Source organism: Myxocyprinus asiaticus, chromosome 19 (genome assembly GCF_019703515.2).
Source record: "Myxocyprinus asiaticus isolate MX2 ecotype Aquarium Trade chromosome 19, UBuf_Myxa_2, whole genome shotgun sequence".
Lineage (NCBI taxonomy): Eukaryota > Metazoa > Chordata > Actinopteri > Cypriniformes > Catostomidae > Myxocyprinus > Myxocyprinus asiaticus.
The window spans coordinates 4,414,103-4,430,970 of record NC_059362.1 but is presented as its reverse complement, the minus strand read 5'-3'; the positions used below and the strand labels follow the sequence as shown (position 1 = coordinate 4,430,970).

Sequence of the window (16,868 nt, the reverse complement as noted above, 5' to 3'; positions counted from 1 at the left end):
CTATGGCTATGCTTAGCGCTGTATCCCGCCAGACGTGTACGGCGGCCTCAAAAGATCAAAATGAAACATTAAACGCATTTCAGTTAAGCTGAAAAGTAGTATGAACTATTTACTATACATCTAATATTTAACCAGGGTTGGGAGGGTTACTTTTTAAATGTATTCCACTACAGATTACAGAATAAATGCTGTAAAATGTCATTTGTAACGTATTTCGTTAGATTATTCAAGGTCAGTAACGTATTCTAAATACTTTGGATTACTTCTTCAGCACTGGTAGATTTTTTCACTTATTTTGACTATAAAAACTCTGCCAGTACAGTAAGACAAAATACACATATTAAAAATACATTCTCTGGAAAACCTAAATATCTTATGCAGTGTTGTTTCCACAACAAGATTAATCAAGTTGATCTTGTTTTAAGGATTTTTAGATATTTTTACAGGAAAACAATACGAAAATTATTAAAAGATTTTTGCCCTAATATCAAAGGTCTTACTAGAAAAAAAGAAATTATGATCCAACGTGAATGTGATCGTGCCTGGTAACGTGCATGTAAAATGGCTAGAAATAGCATTTTAGCTTAGCGTAAAGCTGACAATTTACACAAGGTTTATTTCTATTTCTTCTGCTCCAAACTTACTTCAAACTTACTTCTCTGTCTGCTCGTATGAATGTAACACATCATAAGAAAGTGTTTCACCACTGTTCAAATGCACTTTGTATCACATCATTTATATGTATAAATGTTTTCCATCCGAAAGAACTAAATATTAAATGAAACAAATGACAATAAAATGCAAAGTAATCTCTTCAGTAATCAAAATACTTTTTGAATGTAACTGTATTCTAATTACCAATTATTTAAACTGTAACTGTAGTGGAATACAGTTACTTATATTTTGTATTTTAAATACGTATTCCCGTTACATGTATTCCGTTACTCCCCAACACTGTATATAACTGATAACTATATATTATAGTAAATAAATAAAATAAATAAATAATATTATATTAATAAATAAATAAATACTATTGGGTGATTCTCACAAAACTGTTCAGGAAAATATCCTGGTCTTATTTAACTCCAAAATCAAATGAACTAAATAAAAAAATAGATATTGCATATAGAAAATGAAGCATATTTTTAGGGCTACTAAGTTTTTTTTTTTTACATTATGACATTATTTTAGTGATTGACAGTTATGCAAATTACTCTCCAAATTGTCCTCTCCAAAAAAAGAAAAGAAAAAAAAAGATGGTAATTATGATATTCTCACATTTACATAACATTTACATTTAGCCATTTAGCAGATGCTTTTATCCAAAGCAACTTACAAATGAGGAACACAGCAAGCAATTTGTCATACAAAGTTTAACACTGTACACTGCCAAGCTCTCAAGGTGGCTGGAGTAGTATTGGTGCTAGCGCAGAAGAAAGAGGCAGAAGTATTTTTTATTTATTTATATATCATTTTGTGTACAGTAAGTGCAGGTTAAGTTCAATAGTACATACAATTAGTGTGTATTGGTTAAGTGCTCACGGAACAGATGAGTTTTCAGCTGGTTCTTGAATGTTGAGATGGTATCAGCAGATCGTGTGGATGTTGGAAGCTCATTCCACCACAGTGGAAAAGAGAAAGATCGTGAAATACACTTTGAGCCTCTTTTTGGTGGAACCACCATGCACCACTTGTTCATAGATCTCAAAGAGCGAGTTGGAGCATAGACCTGGAGAAGTGAACTGAAGTAAGAGGGTGCAGTTCCATTGGCTGTCCTGAAGGCCAGAGTCAAAGCCTTGAATTTGATGCGAGCAGCTACAGGTAGCCAGTGAAGTGAAATCAAGAGTGGGGTGACGTGCTCTTTTTGGCTGATTGAAGACCAGATGCGCTATTGCATTCTGGACCATCTGCAGTGGCTTAATTGTGTTAGCTGGGAGGCCAGCCAACAAAGCATTACAGTAGTCCAGTCTTGAAATGACCAGAGCTTGGACCAGGAGTTGTGCAGCATATTCAGACAGAAAAGATCTGATTTTCCTGATGTTGTAGAGTGCGAATCTGCAAGACCGGGCAGTTGATGAGATGTGGGTGGTAAAATTAAGCTGGTCATCTACCACCACTCCCAGGTTCTGAGCTGTTCTGGTTTGTGTTAGTGTAGTTGAACCAAGATGAATAGTCAAAATCAAATCAAATCACTTTATTGTCACACAGCCATATACACAAGTGCAATGGTGTGTGAAATTCTTGGGTGCAGTTCCAATCAACATAGCAGTCGTGACAGTGATGAGATATATACCAATTTACAATAACATCAAATTAACACAACACAATTTAAACATCTGTTATACACATAATTACACTCAACAATATACAAATAATAACATACACTGTACAGTATACAATACGATGTTTTTGTTTTTGTTTTTTTTTGTTTTTTTTTGTTTTTTACTATATAGATACACATTATTCAATAAAAATTAAAACTTAAAATATGTAAAAAAAAAAATAAATAAAAAAAAAAGTATATATATATATATATATATATATAGAATGTACAGTATTGTACTGTATTGACATTCAGGCTGTCGGTTGATAGTCAGTTGTTAAGAGAGACATAATATAATAATAATAATATAATTTATGACAGTCCGGTGTGAGATATAAGAGTAAGGGTAATGAAGTGCAGTGCTGATGTATATTGATCATGAGAGATCAAGAGTTCAGAAGTCTGATTGCTTGGGGGAAGAAGCTATCATGGAGTCGGCTGGTGCGGGTCCTGATGCTGCGATACTGCCTACCTGATGGTAGCAGTGAGAACAGCCCATGGCTCGGGTGGCTGGAGTCTCTGATGATCCTCCGAGCTTTTTTCACACACCGCCTTGTGTATATTTCCTGGAGGGAGGGAAGCTCACCTCCGATGATGTGTTTGGCAGTTCGTACCACCCTTTGCAGTGCTTTGCGGTTGTGGGTGGTGCTATTGCCGTACCAGGCGGAGATGCAGCCAGTCAGGATGCTCTCCACAGTGCAGGTGTAGAACCGTGTGAGGATGTGGCGGTTCATTCCAAACTTCCTCAGCCGTCTCAGGAAGAAGAGGCGCTGATGAGCCTTCTTCACAACGACTTCAGTGTGGACGGACCATGTGAGTTCCTCAGTGATGTGGACACCCAGGAACTTGAAGCTGCTGACTCTCTCCACTGGTGCTCCATTGATGGTGATGGGACTGTGTTCTCTGTCTTTTCTTCTGAAGTCCACCACAAGCTCCTTTGTCTTACTGACGTTGAGGGAGAGGTTGTGCTCATGACACCAGTGTGTCAGAGTGTGCACCTCCTCTCTGTAGGCTGTTTCATCATTGTCAGTGATCAGACCTACCACTGTCGTGTCATCAGCAAACTTAATGATGGCATTGGAGCTATGTGTTGCCACACAGTCATGTGTGTACAAGGAATACAGTAGTGGGTTGAGAACACAGCCCTGTGGGGCTCCAGTTTTGAGGATCAGTGATGAGGAGATGTTGCTGCCTATTCTAACCACCTGGCGTCTGCTTGACAGGAAGTCCAGGATCCAGCTGCACAGCGAGCTGTTTAAGCCCAGAGCCCGGAGTTTCTCATCTAGCTTGGAGGGCACTATGGTGTGGAATGCTGAGCTGTAGTCTACAAACAACATTCTCACATAAGTGTTCTTTTTTTCCAGGTGGGAGAGAGCAGTGTGTATTGTAGATGCAATGGCATCATCAGTGGAGCGGTTGTTGCGGTAAGCAAACTGCAGCGGGTCAAGATTGAGTGGCAAGACAGAGCAGATGTAATCTCTGATTAGTCTCTCAAAACATTTGCTGATGATGGGGGTCAGAGCAACAGGACGCCAGTCATTTAAACAAGTTATTTTTGATTGTTTTGGAACAGGCACAATGGTGGATGTTTTAAAGCATGTGGGGACTACAGACAAAGAGAGGGAAAGGTTGAAAATGTCCGTAAAAACACCAGCCAGCTGGTTCGCGTATGCTCTGATGACGCAGCCCGGAATGCCGTCTGGGCCTGCGGCTTTGCGGATATTCACCCGTCGGAAGGATCGGGTTACATCCGCTACAGAGACGGAGAGTGAACTAACCTCTGTAGCTTCAGCCGCGAGAGCTCTCTCCGCGAGGGCTGTGTTATTTCCCTCGAAATGAGCATAAAAAGTATTTAGCTCATCCGGTAGAGAGGCAGCGGTGTTCATGGCGGAGTTTTTATTCCCTTTAAAGTCCGTGATGATGTTAATTCCCTGCCACATGCTTCTAGAGTTGGTGGTGTTAAACTGTCCTTCAATCTTGTCCCTGTACTGGCGTTTTGCTGTTTTGATAGTTTTTTGGAGGGCATAACTGGCTTGTTTATGCTCCTCCGCGTTCCCGGAATTAAAAGCGGAGGTCCGCACATTAAGTGCCGTGCGAACATCGCTATTGATCCACGGCTTCTGATTCGGATAGATTCGTACAGTTCTGGTCGGAATCACTTCCTCTACGCACGTTCTGATGAAACACATTACGCTATCAGCGTAAAGCTCGATGTCGTCATCAGAGGCGGACCGGAACATCTCCCAGTCCGTGTGATCAAAACAGTCTTGTAGCATAGAGTCTGATTGGTCCGACCAGCACTGGATCGTTCTGAGGGTGGGTGCTTCCTGTTTCAGTTTCTGCCTGTAAGCGGGCAGAAGCAGAATGGAAGAGTGGTCTGATTTGCCAAATGCTGGGCGGGGGAGGGATTTGTAGCCATCCCGGAACGGAGAGTAGCAATGATCCAAAACCCGGTCCCCTCGTGTGTTGAAACTAATGTGCTGGTGATATTTTGGTGCGACTGATTTTAAACTGGCTTTATTAAAGTCCCCAGTCACAATGAACGCGGCCTCAGGGTGCGCGGTTTCTTGCTCACTTATACTCCCATACAGTTCCTTGAGTGCCCGGTCTGTGTCAGCTTGTGGGGGAATGTACACAGCAGTGATAATGACCGCTGTGAATTCCCTCGGTAGCCAGAATGGTCGACACAGAAGCATAAGAAATTCCAGATCAGGAGAACAGAAAGACTTGATGGAATGTACATTCCTCTGATCACACCAGGATTTGTTGATCATAAAACATACACCACCTCCTCTAGTTTTACCTGAGAGGTCTTTCGCTCTGTCCGCTCGTTGCATGGAGAACCCCGCGGGTTCAATGGCTGAGTCTGGAATCTCCGCAGACATCCAAGTTTCTGTTAGGCAGATAATGCAGCAGTCACTCGTCTCTCGTTGGAAAGAGATCTGCGCTTTCAGCTCGCAGAGCTTGTTATCCAGAGACTGAACATTTGCCAGTAGAATAGTGGGTAGCGGGGGTCGATTTGCGCGGTGTCTTACTTTGATGAGAACGCCGGCTCTGTTTCCCCTTTTCCTCCTGCGTTTCCGCGGTCGTGCTGCCCAGACAAAGGGCTCCGCTTGCATGTTTGTAAACAGCGGGTCGGCATTGAGGAATGTGAAGTCCGGTTTTCGGTGTGACATCGCTGAACAAATGTCCAAAAGTGTTTGTCTGTCGTAGACAATAAGGCAGACAACATCCAAGACAAAAAACATAAGAATTGTAAACAAAACAAACAAAACATTGCTATGTTGTGTCGGAGCTCGCAACGCAGCAGCCATACTCGGCGCCATCTTGAGTCCCATAGTGAGGTTGTGGTCAACAGATGAGTTGGCTGGGATCATGAGGAGTTCTTTCTTGGCAAGGTTGAGCTGAAGGTGGCGTTTCTTCATCCTGGTCGAAATGTCCAAGAGGCAGGCGGAGATACGAGCTGAGACAGTAGGGTCATCAAGCTGGAACAACAGGTAGAGCTGCGTGTCATCTGCGTAGCAGTAGTAGGAAAAGCCATGTGCCTCAATGATCGGTCCGAGTGATGTGTATATTGAGAAGAGGAGGGGTCCAAGCACTGATCCTTGAGGAACACCAGTGGTCAGCTGGTGTGACATGGACACCTCTCCTCTCCAGGAGACCTTGAAAGATCTGCCAATGAGATATGATTCAACCCATCCAAGCGCAGTTCCAGTGATGCCCAGGTCAGAGAGGGTGGACAGGAGGATCTTGTGGTTCACTGAGTTGAAAGCAGCAGACAAGCCAAGGAGGATGAGGACGGATGATTTAAAGTTAGCTCTTGCCAGTCGGAGGGCTTCAGCTACTGACAAGAGAGCAGTCTCTGTTGAGTGTCCTTTTTTGAAGCCAGACTGATGTCTGTCAAGTAGGTTGTTCTGTGTGAGAAAAGCAGACAACTGGTTGAATACGACCCTCTCAATAGTTTTAGATAGGAAACGTAGGAGAGAGACTGGTCTGTAGTTGTCGACTACTGTCGGGTTATGTTTTGGTTTTTTGAGCAGTGGGGTTACTCGTGCCTGCTTTAAGGTATTGGAAAAGTTTCCTGTTGTAAGAGATGTGTTGATAATGTGTGAATGCGGGTAAGATGGATCCAGAGGCAGCTTGCATGAGATGTGAGGGTAAGATTCTTATTAACGCAATGTGAAAAAATTATATATTATTTAAACTGTAAACTATTTATACATCATAGCAGTACTCCCTAGGTACTGCCTTTTATTTTCACTAATTTTAATACAAAATAAACACGGTACAACAGCATATTTTTTACTGTCAGTAAAAATCATATTATTATTGTTATTATATTTCACAACACACATTTTATGACATAATGTTATCTTCTTTTCGTGACCTATTACATTGTTGTTTTAATAACGTTTAAGTGATAAAAAAAATATTAATCTCAGAAAAGACAGAAGATTTCTTGTCCTCTGCAATACTGCCTTACTTTTCACTCATGGTAATATCTCTACTAGAGCACTGAAAAATTCCTAAACTTCCAAACACCCCAAAAGATAGACAAATATGATCATTTGGGAAAACACTGCACAGAACGAATGATTAAAGAGCGTTGCGGGACAGTGTCATGTCTTGTGACGTATCGGCGCTGGAAGTGGTAACGTCGTCGGAAGGGCGATTTGCGCAGGCGTGGCGTTGACAGCCGCACTCTACCTGATCCGCAGAGAGTGATTATAATAATAATGGCGTGGAAATCGGGAGGAGCGAGCCACGCAGAGCTGGTCAACAACCTCCGCAGTGAGTTTCATCAGCTCTGCATGTTTACATGAGCAAAAACACGCATACGCACAGTAGTGCTTAGCAACGGGGCTGTGTTTAGGCGTGTGGTGAGGTAAAGTGCGCGTCTGTGTACTAGCATTGCGTTACAACTGAAGGAAACTGGGCTCATGCGTGTTATAACGGCACGACTTTATGTCGCTTTTTGTTCATGCGTGTGTTATCATTTTAGACAGACACATAATGACTGCTGTGGTGGGTTTAAAACTTTTAAAATGTGCCTCAATGTTCCTCATTTGTTGTTAGCTAGCTGCTAGCAGAACAGTATGCGATCATGACTAATCAACCCCCTGGACATAATCTGCTCTCTTTATGTGATCAGTGTGTTAAAGCACTTTTTATTTTCTGTTCGTGTTTTGTATTGTTTGTTGGGTTTTCTTCGTGTATTAACTACACCGTCCTTTAGCCTTTATCTACTGATCCTAAAATCAACTCGTTCATGCAGTTCAAGTTTCCCTAAACGCCATATAATAGTATAATAATTGTTTAAATAGCTTCTTATTATATGGTTATCAAATGTGCAGTTTTTATTTGGAGTTTAGTGGGCGTGGCGCACCACATGTTAATGTCATGACTTTGACGTCACTGCAGTTTAGGACTTTTAGCCTTAACCCTTGTGCGTCAATAAAAACAAGTTACGCAGAGGTCCTTAGAGGACAAAAATGTCCGCGTCAAAAAACTGCCATAATTATGTTATATATTAATAATATTTTCCATGTTCAATGAGTTAATTTTTCTTTAACCAACATCAGTCCTGATCATAACTACCAAATATTCATTCATTTTCAGGATTTTAACCCTTTAAATGCCAGTTTGTTTATAAAAAGCCACTGTTGATTTTATGAAAAAACAAAAAATGAATTATTTTCCATATACTAAATGCTAAGGGGATTATTATTTTTATTTTTTTGTTGGAGTATCACAGTCTGGGATATGGCAATGATTAGCAGCAACATTGATTTTGATGCATTATTTTTTGTGCCGGGTCAGATAAAAAAACAAACACACCTCACACTCAGGACCTTAGAGCACAGAAATGTCCATGTCAAAAAACTGCCATAAAAATATTATATATTAATATTATTTTCCACCTTCACTGACTTAGATTTTTTAACCAACATCAGTCCTGATCATAACTACCAAATATTCTTTTTCAGTATTTTAACCCTTTAAATGCCAGTTTGTTTACATAATTCCACTGTTGTTTTTCACACACACACACACAAACTTCTCAATACACACCTACAAAACACTCTGACATTCATACCACACACCCACACAATTTTAGCTGCATCATTTATTCAATTGGCCTGCAGTGCTCTATAATACTGCAAACAGAAAATAGGAAAAAAGCATGTATTTGCTCTATAGGCTAAACGTGAGAAAAATGGTGCCATCTGGTGGAAAATGTAAAAAAAAAAAAAAAAAAATTTTGAAGCCAGGGCTCCGAATGAAAGCATAATATCATAGAATTCATGATTTTATGCTTTAATGGCACTGGGATCAAATATTGCAGTTTTAATGGGTTTCAATGGGGACATTTTTGTCCTGAAGGTCCTGGGTGTAAATATTTTGTGTACACAGTGTATTATAGATGTATTATAGGAACTGTGGTTAAAATATAAAAATTCCCCCAAAAATGCACACCTTTGGCCAAATTTATGCCGTTGGCATTAACACAGCCAAAATTATCAAAAAAAACAAAAATGAAAGACAAAAATGTCCCGAAGGTCACACAAGGGTTAATATTGATGCTGCATTTTTAGGCACAGATTGAGATTGATTTCTATTGAATAGTTAGAAATATTCAGACAGTGATTTTTAACAGATTATTATTAAATTATTACAGTTTCACCAAGTCAGTGCTGCATCTAGACATAAGATGAGCATGAGCACTTTAAACTAATCTAATAGTTCATCCTTGCCTGCGGAGACTAATAATACTCCTTTGGCATGTAAACCTATCCTCCTAAACTCTTGGCTTTATTCAGAGGTTAAGTGGTCAGTGAGCTGGCCTATATTTAGTTGTGCTTCCCTTTTCAAGCATCACTATTACGGTTGCTCATATGTAGGGTAAGTGATTTAAATAAACCCCTTTACCCCAATTATAAAATTTAAGCTAGTAGCTTTTCCACACCATTTGTGCTGCGAATATGAATATATCATTTGACATGATGCTTTTCTAAGCAATCTGATTTATAGTTTTTGCCTGGTGGACCGTAAAACAGGCAAGCAAACTTACACTGAAGGAGGTACCCAAGAAAATCGAGACCAGAGTTGAGACTTGGGAGTGGGCTCTTTTGCTAAAACACTCAGAACAGCCTAGCAACCACATAGCAACTACCCAAAACTGAAGGAGAGAGAGCTCTCGCGGCCGAAGCTATAGAGGTTAGTTCACTCTCCGTCTCTGTAGCGGATATAACCCGATCCTTCCGACGGGTGAATATCCGCAAAGCCGCGTGTCAAGATGGCATTCCGGGCCGTGTCATCAGAGCATGCGCAAACCAACTGGCTGGTGTCTTTACGGACATTTTCAATCTTTCACTCTCTTTGTCTGTAGTCCCCACATGCTTTAAAACGTCTACCATTGTGCCTGTTCCAAAGCAATCCAAAATCACTTGCTTAAATGACTGGGCAGCAACATCTCCTCATCACTGACCCTCAACACTGGAGCCCTGCAGGGCTGTGTTCTCAGCCCACTCCTGTATTCCCTGTACACACATGACTGTGTGGCAACACATAGCTCCAGTGCCATCATTAAGTTTGCTGATGATACGACAGTGGTAGGTCTGATCACTGACAATGATGAAACAGCCTACAGAGAGGAGGTGCACACTCTGACACATTGGTATCAGGAGCACAACCTCTCCCTCAACGTCAGTAAGACAAAGGAGCTTGTGGTGGACTTAAGAAGAAAAGACACAGAAAACAGACCCATCACCATCAATGGAGCACCAATGGAGAGAGTCAGCAGCTTCAAGTTCCTGGGTGTCCACATCACTGAGGAACTCACATGGTCCATCCACACTGAAGCCGTTGTGAAGAAGGCTCATCAGCGCCTCTTCTTCCTGAGACGGCTGAGGAAGTTTGGAATGAACCGCCACATCCTCACACGGTTCTACACCTGCACTGTAGAGAGCATCCTGACTGGCTGCATCTCCGCCTGGTACGGCAATAGCACCGCCCACAAACGCAAAGCACTGCAAAGGGTGGTGCGAACTGCCAGACACATCATCGGAGGTAAGCTTCCCTCCCTCCAGGACATATATACCAGGCAGTGTGTGAAAAAAGCTCGGAGGATCATCAGAGACTCCTGCCACCCGAGCCATGGGCTGTTCTCACTACTACCATCAGGCAGGCGGTATCACAGCATCAGGACCCGCACCAGCCGACTACATGACAGCTTCTTCCCCCAAGCAATCAGACTTTTGAACTCTTAATCTCCCACGATCAAAGTACATCAGCACTGCACTTTATTACCCTTACTCTTATATCTCACACCGGACTGTCATAAATTATATTATTATTATATTATATTCTCTCTTAACAACACACTGGCAACTTACTATCAACTGACAGCCTGGATGTCAATACAGTACAATACAACCTACTGTACATTTCATATATACTATATATACTTTTTTTTATTATTTTTATTTTTTTATTGTATAATGTGTATTCTATATTGTGTGTATTGTACACTGTACATTGTATGTTATTATTTGTATATTGTATTGTGTTGTAATTATGTGTATATTAGATTTTAAATTGGTATTTGTCCCATCACTGTCACGTCTACTATGTTGCTCGGAACTGCACCCAAGAATTTCACACACTATTGCACTTGTGTATATGGTTGTGTGACAATAAAAGTGATTTGATTTGATTTTTGATTTGAAGAATCTAGGCTAGTAAAGTCAAGCACATATCAAGCATGTTTTTGCATTTATTGATGCCACTGTAAACATTGTTTATTTTTGTTATTATATTATAATATTTGCTAACAATGTAAATTGAAAGACAATTCCTATCACTGTTGTGTGCTGGTGCTGGTGCCAGGCTTTTAGTCTTTAAGGCGGGCGTACACTGTGCGATTTTCAGGTGACGTGTGAGCCCCCGACAGATTTTTTTTTCCAGTCGGGAGAGATCGTGTGGAAATCATTGGTGCTCGTGTGGTGGTGGCTCGCATCGTGTGAGAGGAATTACGAGCGGAGCTAGCTCACGACCTCCCGATAATTTTTACAAATGTTTAAATCTGGCCGATTTGGCGATCTACCTGAAGTTGACCAATCAAGAGAAGGTGTTACAACTCACAAGAGTGTTCATGAAGTTTTTACACATTTGGAGAAAATAGTCGTGTTAAAACTGTTTTCCCCATATTATTCATGACCACATCACCGGGAACAATTCTACAGAAATGCCATGCTGTTCTCTCCTCTTCAAACAAATCATTTGCCATACGGGTTGCACTAGAAACAATCTTTATCATTCTGATGGACACTGTTGTAAAATTCCCATCATGGTTTATTTTTATTTGTCATACTTGCATTTGATTCAGTTCTAGGGCTACATTTAGGGGGATATAGCATCTGTTATAATTGTATATGCACACGATAGTGAATATGTGATAGAAGATTTTTATTTTTTTTTAACTCTCAGAGCGCATGTCTAGTGAAACCAAGGACTTCTAGGTTGAAAGTTCTACCTGTCAATCAACCGCTATGCTAAAACAAGATTTTTAAACTTTGCTGTGTGTGGCTTTAAAGCGCATTCACATGGACAAGACCTCATGGATCTTCTTCAGAATGTCTGCTATCAACATGCAAGCAGTGACACGGATGATGTAGCCTACAATCTAAAGCTGAATAATACAGGTAGCCTACTCCACTAAAATAACTCTGCACTACATGTCATATTTGCACTTGAATTAAATCCAAGTATAACCTACAGAAACGGTGCGCTAATTTTCCGCACTTTCTTTTTAATATTGAATGTTTTGTGCACTTTATTATCACGCAGTAACTGGCAGCAACCCACTGACGTATGATTGATGTATGCAGTCATAAAATCACACAGCCTCCCTTTGAAATCTCAATCTGTCAAACATTGGACAGCATTAGTATCCTTTTTCTTTTTTTTTTTTAATCGGCAGATGAGTTTTCAGCTAATGCAGCCACCATGCCAGTCTTCTTGTTTTATTTCTGAATCGCAAACTATGAGGAATTAAAGCAATGTCCTCATCTGGCTTTATGTCTTATAAATGGCGCAAAAATTAATGCGGTTGCTCCAGAATTTGTTTCTCAATTAAGTAAACATTGCTTTACGTTTTTTAAGTAGGACCCTATGAAATCTGTTTTTTTTCTAAATTCAATTAAAATGTTTTCTGAATTTCATGTTTTAAAGTTTAATTCAATTTAATAATCAAAACTGTGTCTAATCAAATTACTCCAAACTGTAATCAAATGAAAATATAACCATTTTAAGGCAAACAACTTAAAAAAAAAAAAAAAAATTAAATAAAGTGCTTTAGTGATCCTCGTAACATAATCTAAAACACATTGGTCTTATTTTATGACAAATAAAGTGCTAAACAACAGAGCATCACATCGTAAATGAAAACTTTGATGAAAAATTCTATTCAGTACAACAGCACTCTTGCTCGTGAGATTTACAGTACTGTGCAAAAGTCTTAGGCACATAAGATGTTTTAGAAAAACATCCTCAGCTTTAATGTGTCAATAAGAAATAAACATTTTAGACACCCAAATATTCCTTTTGCAAATAGAATAGAAGAACAGGGAGCCCTGCAACAGATGGCATTGCCCCCACAGAGCCCCCAACTGAACATCGAGTTAGTCTGGCATTATATGAAGAAACAGAAGCAACTGAGACAGCCTAAATAGATAGAAGAACTGTGGTGAATTCTCCAAGAAGCTTGGAACATCCTATCTGCCAACAACCAAGAAAAACTGTGTCCAGGTGTACCTAGGAGAATTGGTGCTCTTTTGAAGGCAAAGGTGGTCACAACAAATATTGATTTAGCTTTTTTTGTTTGTTAATTGAATTCTGTATGACTAATTGATAAATGAAAACTATTTATGGCATTATTTTGAAGACATCCTCACTATGCAACATTTTTCACAAGTGCTTAAAATTTTATCGCAGTACTGTAGGTTCAACATAATAATAATCATAAAATACATTTTACTAAACACTACACTAGTAATATATTTCTGTCACAATTTCTAAAATTTCACACGTCACGCAAACTCAAACTTTTATTTTGACATGAAGGTGTTTCTGGTTCTGTGATTTTGACGGTAGTTTCACACTTCTGCAAAGGAGTTTTAGAACACACGGTCAAATAAGTGGACCGTTGAATTATAGAAAGATAATACACATCCATAGTGGTAATGCGGCCACAACGCACAACGGGTGTGCAATTATTTTTCAATAATTCAACGGGCCAGAGTCAATTATTCCGCTTACATCACGGTAACCACATCTCAAGACATCGTTCAGGGTTTTATATCAAGACATTTTCTGGTTTTCATCCATAAAACGCTCTTGTGAGTGGAACTACTTTCTTCCGCCACAGATTCACATCTTGTTTTGTTACAGCCCGAGCCTCTGTTGCTAGCTTGAAAATGTCACTTTAAACTAGCAACAGAGGCTTGTGAGACTTGCGCTGCTTTACTGCAGCACTTACTGAAGTGACAAGGTAGAGCGTTTGTGCGTGTATGCACGCATGAGCGAAAGCGAGAGAAAGAAAACAGAGAGATCGCGTGTGGGATTACCTGTGTTTGCGGCTGTAGTCAACAGAAACATCACTTTAAATTGCCAAGAAGTAGTTTCTTGTATATACAGTAGCTTTCCTTTCTTTTATATAGCTTTCCTGTTGCTACACATCTGTTTTATTAAGTTGTGGGGGTCCATTGACATCGCTATGTGGCAGGCTCGTGAGTATGTGTATGTGTGTGGAAAAAACCTTGTGCGTGTCCGTGTGTGAGAGTGTGGGTAAGAGAGGGAGAGAGAGAGAAAAACAAATGGATGGTTGCAAAAGCGTTCGGTGTGAATTGCCCCTTACAGTGCAGGAAATGTGTGTCTCGAGATTCTCGCATTCGGTTCCATTCACTTGTGTTCCATCTGTTTGAACAGCCCCTGGCCTGTGCTCATAGTTCTTCACCACCGAGTTCAGCTGAATACCACTGCTAATATTGCCACCCTACATACAACTGTTGTGAATAAAAAAACAACGTGGTATTTTGCTGTTATTATGAAGCTTGAGTCAGGGGTAGTATACTGTGGCATCAGTGCAAGTGTAACAGCATGTGAACTGTCTATTGAAGCATTTTTCCTCCTCATTTTAATTTTGACTTGACATTTGAGAATATGGACCGACTAAAACTTTATTTTATTCGCATTATTCACATTTTTAACAGCTAGGAATGTTCTTTGCAATAATATAACATGGTGCTGTATTGTTTATGTATTCAATGCGCCCTCTTGTGGACTAAGGAAATAACGTCAATTTAAAAATCAGCTGACTTTAATATTTAAATTTATTTGGAAAATATTTAAGGTAAAAATTTGAATTTAGTTTCTCTGCCCAATTGACAGCCCTAAACTGTTGTATTGACAGTTTACATCAAGGCTCTATTTGTTGGTCATGACTCGAGTCTCTGTGTGTGTGTGTGTGTGTGTGTGTGTGTGGATAAGACGAGAGTGAATGATAGAGAGAGCGAGCGCAAGGGCGCTTTTCAACTGAAATTGAAATAAAATTCGGATAGCGACATTGTTTGTCGTTCTTATCCAATTAACTTAGTGTCTTTGTTTTAATTGGTTATTTTGCTGTGGTAGCCTGTATGGCTCAATGAAATAACTTAATTTAGAAAATTGATACGGAACCAATATACGGTCAAGACTTGGAACTTCTTCATAGCCGTGCATCTGTCAACCAATCAGAATCAAGCATTCAACAGACTTGTGGTATAAGTCGTAATAATCAATGCCCAACTCGGACATAGGAGGTTCCCAGGATTTCTTTAAATGAACTTGCACTTAAATACATAAATAGATTTAGGATATAGGACTTCATCTGTGCAAAGGCAGCTCAGAGAATCTAGAGTATCATGTGTCATGGGGTACTGACTTCCTATAAGTTAAAATATCTGAATTGGAGAAAACTCAGCCAAAGTCAACTCAAAAGTGTTGCTAAACTCACAGCAATACACATTCAAACCAGTTTTTGTTGATTTTAATCAACAAGGTCACATGAGGCTTTCTTGTTTTTTAATTACTGGCATGCTGCAAAGGTTTTGATACTACATCAGTTCCAATATTGATAGCCTAGTGCATGATCGTGCTGTAGACATACAGAATGATGTACAGTAAACGTCTAGATGAATACTCTTGCATGTCTCCTCTTTCGTTTATCTCCGTATCCTCCATGGTAATACAAAATGAGAGCGTTTTTAAATATAACACAACTCTAAGTTGATATTTGTTTTAGATAACATAATTCATTGTGTACATTACTGATATTTCATACATTACTTCAACATTTCATACTTACTCATATGAAGAAGTTGAGACTTCACAGAGGACAAAGCCTAATAAATTGAATGACTGTTTGACAAAAAAAGAAACGAAGTAAAAAGGAGGTGCGCCATGACAAGTTATAGATCAGGGTGTCCAAACTACGGCCCATGGGCCATCTGCGTCCCACTGACTGCTCTGATGCTCTCCGTGAGAGATTTTAGAAATAGAACATAATTTGGCCTGCTATTGAGAAATTATATGAAATTCGTATTCTGAACACTGGGTGTCGCTATCACGTACAGCGACATTTCACAGTGCATTTGTCTCCACTAGTGCATTCTCTTTAGTTGACACCTACTTCATCCATTGGAAGTGTTAAACAGGAGTTTGGAATCCTCCAGATTTCCACGGATCAGGCGCCACGCAAAAAGAATGATGTGTTTGTAATAGGACTGGTATTGGGTTAGATACTTTGCTCATGTACTCGTTCCCAATACCACGCATCATACAACTGAGTAGAGATGCCGTTGTGCAGCGCGAGCGGCCGCACCGAGTTTATTGAGCGTGCCCAGAGACACGTAAGCCGAGCACACTCTCCTAGAATGTCTTCTGCAGTGCTGGGAAGTTCATTAATTGTTGTGAATTGGTTCGTTTTGATGTTTCATTGAAACAAGAAAAATGATTCACGGACTTCTCAGCACCATTCGAGGGTAAGGAAGAGAGAGTGCTCAAAACACTCATGCATCTATGCTTGTACTGCGCACGCTCAGCTCGCACTTGCCTATCAACCAAATAAAGGGAGCGCAATCATTTTCATCAAATTAAAATCACATTTGTAACAGAAGTAACAACAGAACAGAAACTATGATTGAATTACTAATAAATAAAGAGTAATTCCTTGAATCACGTAATAGCAGAAAAATGTAACATATTGTTATGCGTCACACCCAAAACTAGAGCACAACCGATACTGATTTTAGAGAGGGAAAATTCACTGATTACCGATATGGTGGTTGATATAGTTAATTTTTGAGCTGGAATGAACAGACCTTTTCTGTGTGGATTTTTCACCGATTTTGCACCGATATGACAATGCAAAGGTACTCAGAAGGCTGCTTTCTTAAATATTTTTATCAAAGAATATTTGACATTATTATTATACATTGTCAAC

General features: G+C 39.9%; 1 protein-coding gene across 6 annotated transcripts in view; it reads left to right on the top strand.

Annotated features, from left to right (window-relative positions):
* Positions 1-16,868, top strand: part of pcmt (protein-L-isoaspartate (D-aspartate) O-methyltransferase) — a 623,660-nt gene that overhangs the window by 573,154 nt on the left and 33,638 nt on the right. For 2 of the 6 annotated variants that reach the window (XM_051644895.1, XM_051644896.1), the window contains exons 1-2: positions 6,999-7,117; positions 11,923-12,030. The exons of 1 other annotated variant lie outside the window; for it this stretch is intronic. In XM_051644895.1, the coding sequence (XP_051500855.1) occupies positions 7,063-7,117; positions 11,923-12,030 (163 nt within the window). In that variant the 5' untranslated portion in view covers positions 6,999-7,062. Of the gene's footprint in view, positions 1-6,988; positions 7,118-11,815; positions 12,031-16,868 lie in introns of those variants that run through there. 3 more of the 6 variants (XM_051644897.1, XM_051644899.1, XM_051644900.1) reach the window with 3 other exon arrangements.